The sequence below is a fragment of the Pollachius pollachius genome (assembly GCF_949987615.1).
Source record: "Pollachius pollachius genome assembly, chromosome: 1".
Lineage (NCBI taxonomy): Eukaryota > Metazoa > Chordata > Actinopteri > Gadiformes > Gadidae > Pollachius > Pollachius pollachius.
In genome coordinates, this window is record NC_136934.1 from 17,902,046 (window position 1) to 17,922,056 (window position 20,011).

General features: G+C 45.3%; 1 protein-coding gene across 2 annotated transcripts in view; it reads left to right on the forward strand.

Annotated features, from left to right (window-relative positions):
• Positions 1 to 20,011, forward strand: part of osbp2b (oxysterol binding protein 2b) — a 42,192-nt gene that overhangs the window by 11,917 nt on the left and 10,264 nt on the right. For both annotated transcript variants that reach the window (XM_079740081.1, XM_079740080.1), the window contains exons 3-4: positions 14,214 to 14,464; positions 18,263 to 18,461. In XM_079740081.1, coding sequence (XP_079596207.1) covers positions 14,214 to 14,464; positions 18,263 to 18,461 — 450 coding nt within the window. The remainder of the gene's footprint in view (positions 1 to 14,213; positions 14,465 to 18,262; positions 18,462 to 20,011) is intronic.

Genomic DNA, 20,011 nt, shown 5'->3' on the forward strand with positions numbered 1-20,011 from the left:
TGATCTTATTTGGTGGTGTGTGTGTTTGATCGTTAATATTCAACCACAGCTATGATTCAGTGTTGAGGCTTTCTTTTGTCTGTTCTGGGACAAAGATACAGACTTTAGGTTTTATAGGCTGTGATTATTTTATCTGATAATACCATATTGAGGAGCAGAATCTTAAAAGATCAATGAGAAATATGATATGAACATCATCTCAAAAGCCTTTGACTGCAGATGCGAACATCGAGAGCGTCTTTTATGCTTATCTGGATTTTAATATCACCCTTCACAATAACAATATTTAAATGACAGCGTGTGTGTGTGTGTGTGGGGGGGGGGGTGTGTGTGTGTGTGTGTGTGTGTGTGTGTGTGTGTAGGTGTGTGTGTGTGTGACTGAATGGGAATAATGTATTTCCTATAAAATATGCCAACCATCAATTTAAAGACAGCTATTTTTAACTATTTTAGCTATTTATCAGTCAAAAACATGATTCTATGTTTATTGCTATTTCTGTTGCCCTCCCTAATGAAACCACCAAAAGCCTCAGTCATGTTTCTCCCTCTGCGTCTGGCAACATACATCATGTCCCTCTGATACAAACCGTTCAGCCCTCCACTGCTCACCTGTTCTACTGGCGCTTAAAGCTCCTCCTTAATGTACCTTCCACTGGTCCATTCTGGTCGAATGTTATCAAATGTAATATTTTTCCATGACATGGAATATAGCAATTTATCCACGACTCAATCGATCCAGGTAGTCATTCTAATTCTGTAATTCAGTTACGTGTCAGCCGACCAATCACAATGAGAAGACAGACCACGTTAAATCACGATATAACTGACTCATATTTCATACGATTGAAAACCAACATAGTTTTTGTTTTATTTGCAGAATAATATTCAGAAGATGTCTTTACTACCTGTGTTATAGACATTGTTTCTCCATAGTTGCTCTGTATTGGTTTTTCTGTCGGTCTTTGTGTAAACCAATCACAGGTGCGTGAAATGCAACAGTTCCTCCCTCCCTGTGAGGGGCTGAGTGGGATGGGACATTTCTTTGGTTGAAAAGGTCTGTTCGACCTTTACTTCTGAAGTACAGCACCCTTTAACAAAGCCCAATAAGAAAAGTGTTGTATGCATAATATGAATCACTTTTAAGCAAATCCAGGAAGTGGATATGAAATTGGATCCCTCCAGCTTGGTGGTAGTAGTACATACATCACTATGGTAAAGCAGACATAACAATGAGTAATGCCAGCAGTAGGTTCACTATCACCATAACCTTCCTAATGATTCCATCCATCCCTCAGGTGCCTTTAAGGACTTGTTTAACCTGGCATCAGACTACAGAAGCAGGCTAGGTGATAAGTGTCCTCAGCCACTGCCATTCCAATTTCCTTGTTGGATGCCTCTGTTTCTCTGCAGGCTAGTGGAATGGGGTTCTTTAATGGAAAAAGTAGCCCACCGCGTTATATAGTCAGACTAACGTGCGGTCGACTTTGACCGCCAGACGGTTAGCATTAGCATCATAACCTAGCCCTGCGATTGGAAAATGACTGTCGTTGGTTTTGGAGAGATCAGATATCAAAAACATTACATCTATTTGATCGCTTTGTAAGCTATCAGGTCATTAGCACCTCACACATTCTCACTAACATTTCATATTTTTCTTCTTGTTTGCTTCATTGTGTGTGTGTGTGTGTGTGTGTGTGTGTGTGTGTGTGTGTGTGATGTGGTGCTGTTCATTTGAAGCTTTGCTGTCACACACTGAGGGTGACCTTTCTGATCTTCTATTGATTCTATTAATAAAACACAATGAGCTCCCAGATCCAGTCCACAATCTGTCTCTCTGTCAATGTACACACCTTACCAGATACAGTAAGGCAGAGACGGGTTTACCGGTTCTTGAGTGACTTATTGATGTCTAAAATGTTACATTGACTCCAACACACTATCCATCACAGCATCCATCATACCAGCTCACTGGAGGGAAGAAGCACATGTGCCATTCATGGAGTAAAGATGTGAGAGGATGAATAGCTTTTCAATATTGTGTGTGTGTGTGTGTGTGTGTGTGTGTGTGTGTGTGTCTGTGTGTGTGTGTGTGTGTGTGTGTGTGTGTAATCATCTGCATGCTTGCATAGTAGAGTCTATATGTATGTGTGTGTGTATATAAGGGTGTTGTCTTGTCGCTGCTTGTTGCTGTTTGTGTGTGTGTGTTTGTTTCCATGAAAAGCCTGTAATGGGTTGTGGTGGCTGTGAAGTCAGAGAGTCAGTGTGAGAGAACTCACCACACTGGGGCCGTTGTGATCAGGGGATTGTAGCGCCTCAGTGTGAGGTCATCATATGCAGCCTGGTAGATGACAGAATATTTGAAACAGTCTTTACTGATCATTCCATTGTGTCTTAGGCAGAAATCTCTCCCTCTACCTCACTCTCTCTATCTTACTCTCTCTCTCTATATGTCTGTGTTCCCGCTTTCCATCTGTCTGCCTAGTTATGTTGGTGCTGTACAGGGGGTTTATGCTAGCTGTGCTGATTCCATAAGGGGGTTTATGCTAGCTGTGCTGATGCTATATGAGTGGTTTATGCTAGCCGTGCTGATGCTATACAGGTTGTTTATGCTAGCTGTGCTGATGCTGATGATGGTTTTTGCTATACAGGTTTTCGATGCTTGGCTCCTCTAATTGGATCACTGTTCCATGACTTATCTTCTTCATTAACTGTTAGATGCTGCTGATTAGTGCCTCTCTCTCTCTCTCTCTCTCTCTCTCTCTCTCTCTCTCTCTGCTCGCTCTCTTTTATTTATATATTTATATATATATATTCATATGCCGATGCTGATTTTTAACAAGATTTTTAACTCAGCATTGTGACCAACTGCTGCAATAAAACTCTGCTCTGCACGACCATAACATCAAGTATTGTATTAGCATGAACCTGGACGCTTTAAGGCAATGCAGGAGGAAGAGACAGAAAGCAATTATCTCAACTCTTATGTTGGTGATTAATGAAGATGCCTTACCTTTTGAATCGGTGACTTACCACAAGACCGCTGGATGAATGCGTAACCATTAGGAGATGGTATTAAATTGAGAATACGCTGTCCAAGTATATCCATAATCACCCTGGAAGTTGTTTCTGCTGCTGCTAGCCACACCCTGTGGGTCCTCTTCCAGCCTGAAGCCCAAAGCACATTATCTTCTGTCACATGCTGCCTGTTACCTAGCCTACTAGGCAGCCATGCTGTCACCGTCCACAGGCTATGATGAGTCCTGTACACAGACCGTGGCATTGTTATAGTGGACAAGATCACGTGGTTTATACTCCTGGATGGTCAATGTTTATGTAGAATGTAATCATATAGTCAGAACCTCATAACAGATAATGGAACCTTTAGAATGCGTGATGGTATTTTATTCATAATCTTCACTCTTAAGAAGGTATAGGCACCTTATCCATTCATGTATTCATCTAGCCATCATCCACTTCAGTGGTTTAGGGGTGAACTGGAAAGTGCACTACAACGATCACTTATGTAGAGGAGGAACACAGAATGTGTGATGGAGCCATTGTTGGACAGTAATTGTGTTTATTAGAACCAGCTGTAGCCTGTGTGGGGGTCCACAGTGTGGACACAGGGGGTCCCAGAGAGAGGGGCTGGATGTGGAGACAGAGACAGTGAGCTGTGGGTCGCTGTGCCACGTGGATCCTGTCCTCCCTCCTGCCTCCACGGTGGCTCGGTGCTTCCTGTAGACTAGTCCAGCATCCTGCTATGCTCAGAATGCTCACTGTGCTCTCTCTCAGCCTACGGTCCCTATTTTGGGGAAAACAGAGGGACGCCATTTGATAGATTTGATTAATTTGTTAATTAATTCAACTTAATTTACTCAATCAATCAATCCTAATTAAGTCCTTCATTGATTTGTATGCTAAGGAGGTACCTCATTAATGAGGAAAACACTAAACTGCTGCTGAAGATTTTTCCATGTTAAGCAGCAGTGCAGCCTTCTCCAGGATGCTTCACTGAAATAGTTAACATATGCTGGGAAGCCAGGAAGAGCAAAAGGACCCTGGTGTTATTTGGAAGAAGCAGTGCATTCTGGTCTTGTGTTTGGATGACTGCTGGGTGCAGAGTCCTATCTACTCTGACTCTCTCTCTCTCTCTCTCTCTCTCTCTCTCTCTCTCTCTCTCTCTCTCTCTCTCTCTCTCTCTCTCCACTCTAATCGGCGCTGCGTTGAGAGATGTGTTTGGCGGTGGATTGTAAATGTGCCCAGCGCTGTGCGAGAACGTGAGCGACTGGACGGTCTGTGTGGGGCTGTTCGGAGAGAGACGAATGAGAGAGAGAGAGAGAGAGAGAGATGAGATCCATGTGAAGGAGGGGTCTGCATCCTGCGCTGTGTATATATATACATTTATAAATGTATATATGTGTATATATGTGTGTATAGATGTATAGCGTTGTAGCTTTAAGGGGAGAGTGGTAGCGTGCACGGCTGCTGCAATGCTGAACAAGGAGGCTGCCGGTGCCCCCGACAGGACGAGGTAGCATCCCCCGACGGGAGGGGGAGGGAGGGGGAGGGAGGGGGAGGGAGCGGGGTGGGGGGGGGTGGGGGTGGGGGGTTGCCAGCCTGCGGACGGCAGGGCGAGGAGGGGGATGAAGGTCCGGGGCTGCTGGGAGCCGGGGACGGTCCGGGGCTCCATGGGCTGCTCGGCCTGCCTGAGCAAACTGAAGCAGGGTCAGTACAGTCCAGCTCTCTACCGGGGGAGAGGGGGGATTCCCTGCATCCCCCCCTTCCCCCTCTTCCTCCATGTGTCCATGCTCCAGGTAGCTGCTGTCTCTCTCTCTCTCTCTCTCTCTCTCTCTCTCTCTCTCTCTCTCTCTCTCTCTCTTCATCCCCATCTCGTCCCTTTCATCTGCCTCTGCTCCGCTGTCCGCTACGCTAACAGAAGCGCTCTGTTCCATGTGTCTGTCTCCCGCTCTCGTCTCTCTCCTCTCTGCTCCCCGCATGCTACCACCCCCTCCTCTCCTTTGGTCACTGTGTCCATTTCCCCTGCTCTCTTGTGTGCCGCTTGCGCCACCTTTCATTTGCGTATGAATATGAGGTCTGAAGTGCCGGCAGCCTGTGAGTTCAGACGTGTTCCTGTATGACTGTAGCAGCAGAAGATCACCTCGCTGTGATGAGCTGGTCCACTACATCAACCGTTTGTGCTGTAGTAATCTAATGAAGCGGCCACAATATACTATTGCTTTGGTTTGCAAATGAATGGACGGAAATGCATTATCAATTTATGAATAAAGCCAGACCCCGCACAGCCTGAGGCGAGATAGTGCGAGTAAGAATTTCATTCCATTGGTTAATGAACAAGGTTCCAAGTCTCCAGACATTGATAAAGGATTGTCCTTTTCTTTTGGTTGATTTTCCGTGTTTCTTTTTTGGTTCAAGCAGTAGTGCTTTCATTTACAGGAAATAGACCTTACTCATTTCCTTGGATTGTGTGTGTTAGTGTGTGTTACTCAGAGTGCCCGGATACCCAAGTAACACATTCAAGTATTCCCAGACTGAGGATATTCATGTGTGTATCCTTCCTCCTAACATCTCAGGGCTAAAGATTCTGTGTTTTTTGTTTGATCTAGTTATTAAATGCATAAGCTGTAGCTTGCTTCTATAAGCTTTGGTTAGGTCCGGCTGGGGTATGGTTCTCCAGGTTGTGGTTTGGTTCTTTATGATATGGTTTGGTTGTATAGGCTGTGGTTTGGTTCTATAAGCTGTGGTTTGGTTCTCCAGGCTGTGGTTATGTTCAATAATATGTGACTTGGTTCTCCAGGCTGTGGTTTGGTTTCATAGGCTGTGGTTTGGTTCTCCATGCAGTGGTTTGGTTCTCCAGGCTTTGGTTTGGTTCTATCGGCTGTGTTTTGGTTCTCCAGGTTGTGGTTTGGTTATATAGGATGTGGTTTGGTTCTATAAGCTGTGGTTTGGTTCTCCAGGCTGTGGTTTGGTTCTGTAATGTGTGGTTGGTTCTCCAGGCTGTGGTTTGGTTACATAGGCTGTGGTTTGGTTCTCCAGGCTGTGGTTTGGTTCTCTAGGTTGTGGTTTGGTTCTATAGCCTGTGGTTTGGTTCTGTAAGCTGTGGTTAGGTTCTTTAGGCTGTAATTTGGTTCTCTAGGCTGGGGTTTGGTTATATAGGCTGTGGTTTGGTTCTTTAGGCTGTGGTTTGGTTCTATAGGCTGTGGTTTGGTTCTTTAGGCTGTGGTTTGGTTCTTTAGGCTGTAATTTGGTTCTCTAGGCTGGGGTTTGGTTATATAGGCTGTGGTTTGGTTCTTTAGGCTGTGGTTTGGTTCTATAGGCTGTGGTTTGGTTCTTTAGGCTGTGGTTTGGTTCTATAGGCTGTGGTTTGGTTCTCTATGCTGTGGTTTGGTTATATAGGCTGTGGTTTGGTTCTCTAGGCTGTGGTTTGGTTATATAGGCTGTGGTTTGGTTCTTTAGGCTGTGGTTTGGTTCTATAGGCTGTGGTTTGGTTCTCTAGGCTGTGGTTTGGTTATATAGGCTGTGGTTTGGTTCTTTAGGCTGTGGTTTGGTTCTATAGGCTGTGCTTTGGGTCTATCAGCTGTGATTCTGTGCTTTAGGTATAGGTATGGGCTGCGATTTGGTGCTGGGGCTAAATGAGATAGTAAATTCAGCTCAGGAGAGCTGAGCTTGATTATTTTAGTCAAACATGCCTTCTCTGCCATTGGTGCATCTCAGGGGAGCCATTTGGCAATTACTGGTAAGGATTACTCCTCCATTCCCCAGGCTGGGGAGTACAAACTCTACTCTTCTTCTTTCTGCTTATTATTCTCTGTTCCATCTGGCTGATCAGCCATCTCCTCCTCTGTTAGCCTCAACAACAGAAGATACCGGAGGATTCTGTCTGTAAGAGAACATTGTTCTAAAATAATGTGTCTCTGGCTGTATTTACAATCTATGTACCATGTCTCATCCATTGGAAAATAACTCTCTTCACTAGGTTTAGAATCAGGGTTCCTAACGTCTGCTGGGGGCTTCACTGTGTTTTCTCTCTGGGTTGATCATTTAATTATTAAAGAGAGTCCTCAAGAATATGCATCAACAAAATTATCACAATTGGCTTTGTGTTTGTAATCATTTTAATTATTTGGTTCATAATAAGATGGGAAACTGGCTGCTAAATAATCTGCAATGGTTTGGGAGGTGGGAGGAGTTATACTCTTGGGATTAATTCATAATTTGTGTTTCTTTTTCTCTGTTAGCTGATAATTATGTTAATATAGATCAGGTTGTTTTGTAATATTTTATTAATGGATATATAAATGGCTTTGTGCATTGGAATAAGCAATTAATCTAGGACAGATTCAGCCCTTCCTCTCCCGTGCTGATAATATTAATGTTCCCCAAAGTGACTCCCAACGAATGGCTTAAAAATGTGTTTTAAATTTAGTTTTTGTCCATAAAGTGCTGACACTCAATAGTACAGAATGCAGAATCAATACCCCTTATATTCATTATACCAACATTCATACTTAAAGGTCCCATGGCATGAAAATCTCACTTTATGAGGTTTTCTAACATAAATATGAGTTCCCCTAGCCTGCCTATGGTCCCCCAGTGGCTAAAATTTGCGTTCGGTGTAAAACGAGCACTAGGTGTTCTGCTCGCCTTTGAAAAAACGGAGGCTCAAGCGCGCTGATTTGGAATGTGGTCCCATATGTCGTCATAAAGGATCTAAACTCCTCCCCTTTCTCTCCCTGGCCCGCCCAGAGAATTTAGCCCGCCAATGATACACGACCATGCGAGCGCCACATGTGTGTGTGTGTGTGTGTGTGTGATTACACACAGTGTTTGCTGTTGATGTTATGGCGCATAACACGTCGGTTCTTTGAAGTCTCTTGTATTTCCACAACGAGACTAGTTTGGGTTATCTCAGCCATGGTTGAGAAGGATTTGGGGGATAGGAACTTTGGCTTTGACTCCCTGAAGTATAAACTGCGACATGCTGCCTGCCGCCGGTTGCCACGAAGCAGCACCGCCCGGCAGCGGGCAGCCGGCAGCTGGCAGCGCGCGGTTCAGTCTACTTCAGATTGATGTGGAAGTGGAAGAACCAGAGACGTCGGAGAACCCGACAAAGTTGTTTGTGATTCATAATATCGTCTGGAGGCGCACACAGCTTGGCCGTGATAATATGTATTATATGATATAGATATCTATGTATTATATGATATTATTTAGATATAGAGCTCCAGGACTGTAACGCGTGTCTCGTACACACGCGTACACACAAAGTGTTGTACACGCTGTTGGTGTTATGGCACATAACACGTCGGACTCTCATCTCTGGTATTTCCACAACGAGACTCGTAGTGGGGGTTATCTCAGCCATGGTTGAGAATGAATTGGGGGAAAGGAACTTTGGCTTTGACTCCCTGAAGTACATGAACCACGACATGGAGGAGAAAGGGATTGTTGGCCTCGAATATCTCACGCTTGCGCCGCTTCCCGCTGCCGAGGGACCACCGCCTCGGCGCTGCAGGAGGCGGTGGTGCCTTCCCTACCTTGATGACCAAGCTAGGGAACAAACCATGCAATACTCAATATACGCCATTACATATCCTACATTTTGTTGACTCTCAAAAGCTAGGAAAGAGCCAAGCTAGAAAGTTTGGAAAGTATGAAAAAGAGTAGTGCTACATTGGCGGTCAGCACGTACTCACCTCTAACCAATCACTGAAGGCTACGGAGATGGGCCCCTGTATTGAGGAGCTCCCCATCAGAGGGGCTTTTCAAGCTCGTAGCAAATCTGGGATTTCTAAAGCCTGGACGTCTGGCTACTCAGGGTTACTTAAACATCTCTCCCTTTTTTCCCCAAGATCAGATTTTATACAGAGGGAGCTTTTTCACAAGGTCGGTGGTCTGTCAGGACCCAGGTTGGTCTGTCAGGCCCCAGTGCCAACGTTGGTCTGTCAGGACTAGAGCTGGGCGATTAATCGATTCTTAATCTCAATTTATGTATAGGACAATTTCTAAAAAAGAAAATCCACTATAAAAAAAAGAAAAATGTTTTTTGTTTTTTTGCCTAAAGTCTGGGGCAACTGAAAGCAGCAGCACAAGACATTCATTCCATCTTCTCAAACTGAGGCACGCAGCAGAGTGGGAGATGTGTTATTTATTTTGCTTTTATTAATCATCAGTTTTGCTGTCAGGCCCCAGGACCCAGGGTGGTCTGTCAGGTCCAGGGAGGTCTATCAGGTCTTTGAGGGCCCAGGGAACTCTGTCAGGGACCAGGGAGGTCTGTCATGCCCAAGAAAAGCCCTCTCTCCGCTGCTCTGGCAGCACATCCCTAGGGGCCGCTGTGGAGCCGGATGGCGGTATAGGATTCTATAGCAGTCACAGCCCTGCTGCTCGCCCAATTATAACGCTTCCTCACGCTGTCTCTCTCCTCTCTTCTACTGTCAATCGCTTTCACTTTCCCTCTGCCTTGAGACACACAAACACACACACACACACAATCTGTCTTCCTTGTTGTCTTTCAATTGAAAAACTGTTGTGCGGACAGGGCTGAAATGAGGAAAGCTTGGTGCCAAGTTTGAGGACCGGAGACGCGTATGGAAAGCTTGATGGGCTGGTTGGTCGACTCTCAGGGACCAGGGTGAGCCCCTGCCCTGTTGATAATCAGAGAGTCGCTGGTTCCATCCCTTGGCTCCTCCTGTCAGAATGTGTCCAGTGTCTTCTATCAGCCCACTAACAGCTGATTCGGCGTGGTATACACTCTCCAGCAGAGCTGACTGGAGCCAATGAAAGCAGTGGGAATGGAATGGGAATGAAAGCATGCATTTGTTCAGGCTTTGTTGTGCAACTAGAACCTTTTACTAACCCTCTTCACAGTCATTTCACCACTCAGCCTGTGTGGTCGAGGTGGAGAAGGAGCATAATGTGAAAGCACAGACAGTGATGGGGATGCCCTTGCCGTTGAAGAAGGAATGGTGTTGCAGCGGGCTCTGTGACAATGGGTACATGAATGAACATGGATACAAACAAAAAAATATACAAAAGAAGAAACAAATGATCCTGTGAAGGGATTGAGCTATTATATGGATAACTTGGATAACAAGCAATTTTAGAAAAAAACATTGACATTTACATTTACATTTAGGGCATTTAGCAGGCGCTTTTATCGTTGGACAAACAGATGCATTTCGCAGACTGTGCTACAGCAGAGTTCCTCTTAGTACGCCCTGGTTCATGTGACGGGGCGTCTCAAAAGTGGCCCTCCGACATGCTCTACTCCCCCGCTGTACACATGATCAATTACACCACACTGTCCTGAATTATTATGGCTTATAAATGATCTGCAGCGACTCCCATAAGTGCTGTCCACCATGAACAGAGCAGGTGAACCATGGGCGGCCCGGAGCCACTGAGGACCGTACCATCATCGGGAGAAAGGGGGGAGGAGGGAGTGAGAGGGGGAGATGAAGCATTGGTCCTGCAGCATTTATTCTTCACTGTGTTAAATACACATCTGTAGGTAGGACACCTTTAGCAATATTGTCAAATCCTTTTGAACAAATTGACACTGGATTTTGAAACCTGCATTTTCAATGGAGCTGCATTCAATAGATCAGAGTTCAGCCTTTTTCATGACATCGTGCTTTAACACTCTAAATGATCGCTCTCTTTCGCTCACTTTCTCTCTCTATCCTCTGTGCCACAGACAGTGTGTCTCTCTCTCTTTTCTTTTCTCTCCCTTTCTCTCTTTTGCTCTTTTGCTCTTTCGCTCTTTCTCTAAGTCTCTGCTGAACTAGCCCTAGCTGTAGATGTGATCAGTACCCAGTTGGTCACGGGGAACATGGAGGCCATCTCTGGTTCAGTTTGTCATGTCCCCTGTGAACGCCTTGGGGGGGTCCGTATTTTTTTGTTCTCTCCCTCAGCATTCAGCCTGTTGTCTTCTGCTCTGCTACATTCACTCTCTACTTAAACACAGTCCGCAGCGCTACTGCCTTGAACCCATTTTGTTCATCTTTCTCTTCTATTTCGAAGTGGTCTCCTTTATTTTCTATTCTTCTTCCTTCTACTGTTTTGTATTATATTGGTTACCCTGGAGACTCTTGTGATTGGTCTGCTGCTATTGTGGTATTTGATTGGTTGGTGCTGACCTCAGGTGATGGAGACTCTGGACAAAATAGATAATGGTGAGCCCTGGCTTCTTGTACCTTCTCCTCTCCCTCTTCCATCCCTGCTTCTCCTCCTCTTCCCTCCTCACATTTCCTCCTCCTCCTCCTCCTTCTCCTTCATCTCCTCCTCCTTCTCCTCTTGCTCCACCTTCTCCTCTCCCAGATTTCTGACGGCTGTACTGTTCGGATTTATGACGGATTTATGTCTTTCTGGTGCTTAGCTATTTCTGGGTCATCCATGTAATAAGTTTATTCTGGACCTTTTCACATGTGGAATGTTGTGACAGCAATATTCAGCAATATTCACACACACACACACACACACACACACACACACACACACACACACACTGTCTGGTAGCTTTTCTCTGAAAAACTCTGCTTTGTTTTTAAATTTAAAGAGTAGGCTTAAAAGACTGGCTGCAGACCAGACGTCTTATTATTCTATGTATTCTTATTATTTACTACAGCCAGCAGATGAGCCCTTCTGTGGGTCTTCTCAGATCAACCTCCATAGTGGGACATGAGGTTGGCTATTTCCATCTTAGCAGAAAAGGCCTCCACGTTGAACTTTCACTGGAAGAGTAAACAAATGGATCTTCTGATGGGGCCGTTGGGGTCCGCTCTGGGTACAAGGGCCCCTGTGATGCTAGTGGTATGACTGTATGACTGAGCCCAGGGGCTAACTCACACCAGGGGAGATGTCACATGAGCCGTCGTCCTTTATGGTGATCACTGCAACCCTAGACATGCATCCATAAACACACACTAGCTCACTGTCTCACACACACACACACACACACTGGTTACTGGTGCACCCTATTCAATGGACTGGCTGATAAACAACAGATCAGCATTTAGATAGATAGTGAAGAAGTGGGAAAGATCAGTTTGATCCACTGAGTCTGAGGAAATAAGGTGTTCTGGGCCTAGTGGGACCTTCTGGTAAAGAACTTTATGCACTGAAGACTTTTATTCAACATCCAAACCAGCTGCTTCAGCTAGACAGACAGACAGACAGACAGAGACAGACAGACAGACAGACAGACAGACAGACAGACAGACAGACAGACAGACAGACATGCTCGGCTCAGAGATTTAGAATAGGACCAATGTGAAGTAGACCTGTGTTCTGTCTGTATATATTTTCTAACCTAAAATATATTCGGTCAGTCGAATCGGGTGTAGCAGTGGCCTATGCCACAGGGCACCTCCGACGCTCGGACACACGGGGAGGATGTGGAAACCGGTTGAGTAAAAGTCACATGCAGAGCGCGTGAATAAAAGGAGCTGGGTTGGGGGAGACCTTGCAAAGCTGGTAGGCCCATGTTAGTCTCACTCTGGAATGTTTATCCTTCACATGCTAGTCTCACTCTGGAACATTTAAACCTTCCCATGCTAGATTCACTCTGGAACGTTTAGACCCTCACATGCTAGTCTCACTCTGGAACATTAAACCCTCACATGCTAGTTTCACTCTGGAACATTAAACCCTCACAATGCTAGTCTCACTCTGGAACATTAAACCCTCACATGCTAGTCTCACTCTGGAACATTTAAACCTTCCCATGCTGGACTCACTCCGGGACATTAAACCCTCACATGCTAGTCTCACTCTGGAACATTAGACTCTCACATGCTAGTCTCACTCTGGAACATTAAACCCTCACATGCTAGTTTCACTCTGGAACATTAAACCCTCACATGCTAGTCTCACTCTGGAACATTAAACCCTCACATGCTAGCCTCACTCCTGAACGTTTAGCCCTCACATGCTAGTCTCAGTCTGGAACATTTAAACCTCACACGAAGGCCCCGGTTGCATCATTCTTCTTTCCGCTGACGGAAGGTTTTAAGGAGCTGGATCCTGTGTTTTAGTGTATGTGTGTTTGCACACGTGTGTAATTCTGTTCCTGTGTCTCCCTGCGTGTTTGTGCTTCCCTTCATAAAATGTAGAAGCGAGACTAGAGGGGACTGACTCTGAGTAACCTCTCCACTCATCACATGACCAAACAGCTGCAGGGCAGGAAGCCAATGGCCATGAGGCGCCGTCCCAATGCCTGCAAACACATTCATGCATTCATTAATTCTGCTTCTTTCCTTCCATAGCCTTTCCTTATGCTACATGATGCAGTGCTTGTAATAATTCAATTATTGAGACATTGACAGTGGTATCGAGCTGATTTGATCAGTGCTATAGAGAATGTTATTTTAAACACAGATCTGATACCAAAGGCTATGTTTAAATCTGTCCTTGGATTTTCAGCTTCTTTACAGAAATAAGTCCTTAAGATAGCAGCCTGTAAGAGATATATTTTTTTATTTAATGCTTAGAGTTTTGTGCTCCTAGTTTTTGTGTAGTCTTCAATGTTTTAGTTTTTGTTAGTAGTGTTCAGTAAAACCTATTGATCATAACGACACTGTATCGATCGATACAGATTATTTATTTTTCTGTATCGATCGACACTGTATCGATCGATACAGATTATTTATTTTTTTATTCCAACAGTGTATGGCTCAACGATACACCGGCCTCTTGCTCCAGTCAACCAACCTACGATAGATAGCCAGTCAGGAGTACTTCCATCAATGCTCTTTTTTAAGGAATTACGCTTCAATAAAATAGCATGTACTTAACCGTTCTCTTATATAATGTTGGCTGTCCATCTGTATCAATAGAATGCTATTCTGGCTGCAGCTCTACTTCAGTAATGAGTTATTAACGATATAAATAAGTAGGGTTTAAAGTGACATAAGATTGGTATTGAAATCAAGAAACAGTCTTATATTGAGAATTAAGCAACCAAAAAACATGTGTTTGGATTGTTGCCTCTTGTGTTGGACACACATTGAGAATAAGTAGGAGGGAGAGTGGCATATGCTTGTCAGCATATTATTCACTGGCATGTGGATTGTTTTTCTAAATTATTACATTGTCCATCTCTTTAGTGTCACCGAAAAATTGAGTCGATAGTGATGAGTAGTCCTCACCACACCCAGCACTAGCATATCTGACCTCTGACCTCTGCCCTCTTACAGATGATTCCGGCGATGATGAGCCCACATCGCAGTCGGACCGCAGTGAGATCCAGGGCACGCTGAAGACGCTGGTCAGCAAGCTGGATGACCTCAGCACCTGCAACGACCTGATCGCCAAGCACGGCGCGGCGCTACAGCGATCGCTCAGTGAGCTCGAGGGACTCCGGGTGCCCGTGGACGGCGGGGAGAAGATCAAGGCAGTAAACGAGCGTGCCACCCTCTTCCGCATCACCTCCAATGCTATGATCAACGTGAGTCCTCTCAGACCTTGAGTCTCCTCCACCCTCTTCCGCATCACCTCCAATGCTATGATCAACGTGAGTCCTCTCAGACCTAGAGTCTCCTCCACCCTCTTCCGCATCAACTACAATGCTATGATCAACGTGAGTCGTCTCAGACCTCCAGAGGAGCCTCAGCCTTCGGGCTGATGAGGGAAACCTTACCAAAAGGACAGAACCAGAGTTTTAGATAAGATGACTGTAATCTGCACTCTCAGATTGGCTCAAAGGGTCACCCAGTTCCTGTGTCGTATCAATTCAGATGAGCTGCAATGATACTAGGGTTACATTTGGTTGTTCCAGTATATTGGATCAGAGGTTTGTTAGCCATGGGCCACGGGGAAGAGTGAAGGTGCTGGAACAGTTACACTAGATCTAAAAGTGGGGCTGAGGACAGGAATAGTGTCATCCCTTCCCCCCTCCCCGAGAGCCTCCTAGGCAGGTCAGGAATGTGAGGCATCCCGACGCCGTTGCTCCTCTTTGCTGAGCCTGAGACAGACGGAGCTTCGAGGAGCTGCAGACAGGCTGACATACACCACACACCTACAAGGTTAGCCTGTCTGCATGGTTCCTATGTGGGGGGTAATGCATGTTTGTTTTGTTAACGCTTTAATGGGGTTGAAACGCCCCCTTAATGGACAGGAGAGTTGGTTTAGAAGAGGGATTTGTTTTAGCCAAGTCTTGTTGCTAGCTTTGGTTAGAAATAAGCTTGTTGTTGTTACAAACATGGTATATTACACATATTTTTCATATTTGTTTTTAGCATATGGTGCTTTAATGTTGAATTTAAGGCTGAGTGGTGAGTGTCTACGGCCAGCGAGCCTGGACAGGCAAGCAGGGCACAGTGAACATGTAAGGACAATACCATGAGGTCTGGCTAACATAGACGGCTGATGAGATAACCTGACACGGCATCCATAACACTCATTCTAGTCAATACTTGGTCAAAATGTATCATTCATACAGTGGTTCTAACCGATAATGTTTAGGTACATGCAACTTATTTTACGTTATATTAACTGCTTAAAGGTGCACTCATTTGTTGGACAGTAGTTTCGTAACTCAAGCCGTGGCCCTTTGCTCCAGTGTACTCCTGCATTGTCCTTATTCACAGTTCTTCAACGTGTGATAGAAATGTTTGCTACTCACAGTGAAAAGTCCAAACAACGATAGCTAAATATAGTGGTAGTTCTCGTAAGAGGTCATCACACAGCCTTTAAGAGTAAAAACTAAATGAATTGGGCATTGTAGTCTACTTTAGTATCTAGCGTATAATGGGTGACGGAGAGGTGATGGACAGGGTCAACAGGGGGTGGGTGGAGATGGAGGGGAGATGGATTCACCTTCTCTTACCTTGTGTTGGTCTGTCCGTGCTTGAGTTTGGCTTTGCGTTTCATGTAAAAACCTTGCATATTAATTTTACACTTAGGCACATCCCGCATCACAAATACTTGCATTCTTGCATTCACTTGACCCCAACAGCTGTTACGACAGACATTTACATAATAACTTGTGCACGCGAGGAGTTGGGTAACCGGACTCAGACACCATGTATTCATTCACCGGAAGTTACAAGCAGGCTGAGCTTTTAGAAGCATCAGCAAAAGGAAAAGTGGAAGAATCAGGCTTTCTGGGGGGATTTACATATCAGGTTTGTGTGTGAGGAAGTGAGAGGCTACGTGCAGACTTCCTGCAGACATCCAGAGACATGTACGCTCTTTTGTAATTGACATCACTTCTTGTGTTGACGCTGAAGGTAAGAGACGATGCTTTGAGCTTTGAAAACACTGCAAGATATTCATCAGATCATATCAATAATTAGATGTTTTGGCTGCAGTGCAGTTTGCCAGTTGGTCCAGTGTTACCTAACCCTTGAGTTAAGGCAGAATGGATTTAGGTAAACTCCATTTCCATTTCCAAAATCCATTTCCACTTGGATTCAGGTTTACAGCACCGCAGGAACAAACCATGTAACATTATTTATTGTTCTTGTGTTGATTGTTCTTGTTCTATATGGTTTAAGACACAATGTGGTAATTAGGGATTAGAAACACCCCACTTAAAGTTAAAATGATGGTTGACTTTCTGTATCTACTCCACATTATGATCACTGTCTCACTGTGGAAGATGCAGTCGATATAGGCTGCCTCAGGGAAGCAGTTATTTGTAAAGGTAACAAGATTCAAATGGCTTTCCAAAACGGTGTTATCCTGGCAAATTGCAGAGGTCAATTGACTGATCCAAAATGTTCACCACTGCTACGAGCTACGAGCTAAGAGTTGAAGTGATTTGGTTAAAGCAAATAAAGCGTGTATTGCTATTCCTTGTTGAACTTAAGGTTTCAACTCTTTGGAATAAAACAGGCTTATTTTTCTTTAGGACACACAGGATTGTTGGACCAGGAATAGCATGTGTTGCCTTTCAATTAAATGGCCAATTAAAAGCAGCTCAGCAGGAAGCGTACATTACAGATGTGACTGAGTAGTGCCTGAGCAGGCAGTATTCAGTGTACAGGAGCAGAGCACACAGCAGAGTGCACTCAACATGCAATACAAGTATTATGCTTTATCTTAACTTTATCTTAAAATCTTAGCTTTAGTGTTGTGTAAACTTTACTGGAAGATACTCCTTTAAAGTTGTACCTAGACAAAGTAATGTTTCCTTATTTGTACTACTTGAGTGACTTCAAAGAAGTAAATTGTCAGTACTGTTTGATGAAAGCAAGCACCATAGATTACTAGTAATCGATTAAGCATGATTAATTATTGCAAAAAAAATATCGAATAAAGTCCATTAGGCTTTTATTGACATTAATTTACAGAATTACAAAGGTACATACTACAGACCAAAACATAGATTTGAATTCTGCCAGCCCCAATTTGTGTACCGTTGGTCTGATGCGGGCAGAACACATTTATGATGAACCAACGAGGGTCAGACGGCCTCCGGGTCCTCTTCCTAGTCTCTCCATGTTCGTTGCTGTTCTTTTTCATGCAGTAGACTCAGTCCTTCACCACAGTTCACTCAGTGCCAGGGTGCTTTGAGAGAGAAATGCTGGATGTTCTAAAGCAATGGGTTTGTTGAAACACAACACAACGTACAGCTTGTATTGTTGGATATGCTTAGCCTGGTGTTCTGCCCCCTGCTCCCCCCGTGAGTCCAGGCCCTTCCCTGAGCTACTGGCGGTCATTGACCTTGGAGCTGAGTCCACCAGCAGGCGTCTGAAGCAGGGCTCTTACATGCTGACACAGTGGGTTGGGTCTGAAATAACCCCCATTGTTTCTGCGTAACTGCCAAGGCAGCGATATAGGCAGCGGTATACGAGAGTAATCAGGCCATCCTGACGAGAAGCAGTCTCTCTCTCGAGCCCACCATGGTTTTGCAGTGATTGTACAGTATGCTGATCACCTCAGGACCGGATCAGGAGCTGTGCACAGGCTCAGCATGGGGACCCTATTAAAGACCGGGGACCACACACCAACCTAGTGATGGAAATAATATGATGGGCCCTGATAACAATAAATGGATGATATAATTTCATGGTTTTTATTTTTCTTTACCTTTTTCTTTTCAATCCCCATCCGCTGGAGTGGAGGAAATGTCCTCATCTGGGGACTTACTTCTGGGTACAATGTTCTCAACTCATATCGGGATTGAGATGATTGGCAGGTTGAGCTGATGGAGCCAGTAGGGTGAGAGGGAGGGCGTCCTGCATACGAGTACGTGTGTGTTTAAATAACGCAGTAACAAGCGGGCTTCGTGTGTGTCCAGGCATGCCGAGACTTCCTGGACCTCGCAGAGACTCACAGCCGGCGATGGCAGCGGGCGCTGCAGTATGAGCGGGAGCAGCGCAGCCACCTGGAGCAGACCATAGAACAGCTGGCCAAGCAGCACAACAGCCTGGAGAGGGCCTGGAGGGAGGCCCCCGCCCACACCACCAAGGCAGCCAGCGCCCCCACGCCCAGCACGGGTAAGAGCCCACCCCCACCACGGGTAAGACCCCACTCCCACCAGGGGTAAGACCCCACTCCCACCAGGGGTAAGACCCCACTCCCACCAGGGGTAAGACCCCACCCCCACCACGGGTAAGACCCCACCCCCACCACGGGTAAGACCCCACTCCCACCAGGGGTAAGACCCCCACCCCCAACCCCACCACTGGTAAAACCCCTGCCCCCAACCCCACCACGGGTAAGACCCCACCACCACTTTGGGTAAGATCCCCACCCCCAACCCCACCACGGGTAAGATCCCTGCCCCAAACCCCATCATGGGCAAGACCCCTGCCCCCAACACCACCACGGGTAAGATCCCTGCCACGGGTAAGACCCTACCCCCACCACGGGTAAGATCCCTGCCACGGGTAAGACCCCACCGTCGCCAGGGGGGGTCAGCAGGTCGTTTCCTGTTGTACTGGGACGATACGATGGCATTATACGAGAATAGTGTCCGAGGTGCAGCCTATAGATGAACCTGTGATAAAATATGTTGTCTATTTCCATGATGTCTTTACAGAGAGGGTATCAGTGACACAAGGTCCTGTTAACAGGAAGCCAGTGTTGGCAAGGTAACTGGAGCCTGGTGAAGGTACTGATCAGAGATCAGAGCCATAGGTGCCCTCATGTTTAATCTGATAGAACGGACAGGAAATGGCTCATGTAGATTCAGTTTCTAACTGATTACATTAGTCAGTAATATAATTGAGTCTTGGGCAGGGGGGAGACTATATATTGGCTCAACATGATCTAGCATGAACAACATACACAACACTATCATCTCTCTTTAGGGACCGTTTGGCTCAACGCTGGTTGTTGTTGTCATTGTCCCAATCACATATGGAGCAGTCAGCATAGAGCTCCTCCTCTTTAATGGGACATTGGCCTGTTTAAAGGTGGTTTAAAGGTGGTTTAAAGTCAGTTTCCTCCAACGGGATTGGTATCAGGTGCTAGCATCATGTGCTAGCATCATGGTTGTGTCTCAGCGCTGTGCAGAGCAGCGTTATCTGACTCTGATGGTGGGCACGGGATCACCAAGCAGGACTTTTTGTTAGTGGCTCTAACTTATGCAACAGGAACATTGCCTAATAAGGTAAGCGGATTACCATGGGCATTTGATTATCCACATAATCAAAGGCATGTGGTGCACTTGCACATTTGTTTCCTTGTAACCCTTCCTGGGGGGGAGTAAACGTTGGGGGTTGTGTGTAGGGCTGGGTATTGCCAGGTACCTCACAATTCAATTCAATTCGATTCTTTAGGTCTTGATTCGATTCGATATCGATTCGATTCGATATTGATCCAATTGCTTCGATATTGATTCAATAATACGTGCAGATGACAAAAATACCTAAATATTATTTAGAATTAACCATTTCAAAATGAATTAACCATTTCATTGTGCTTCAACTAGCAAAAAGGGAAATACACCATTGTATAGTATTGTTCCTGAGCTAAACTTGCAGCATAAAAGTAATAATCATAACATGGACAAATGTAAAAGGAGATTTTTAGACATTTAGGC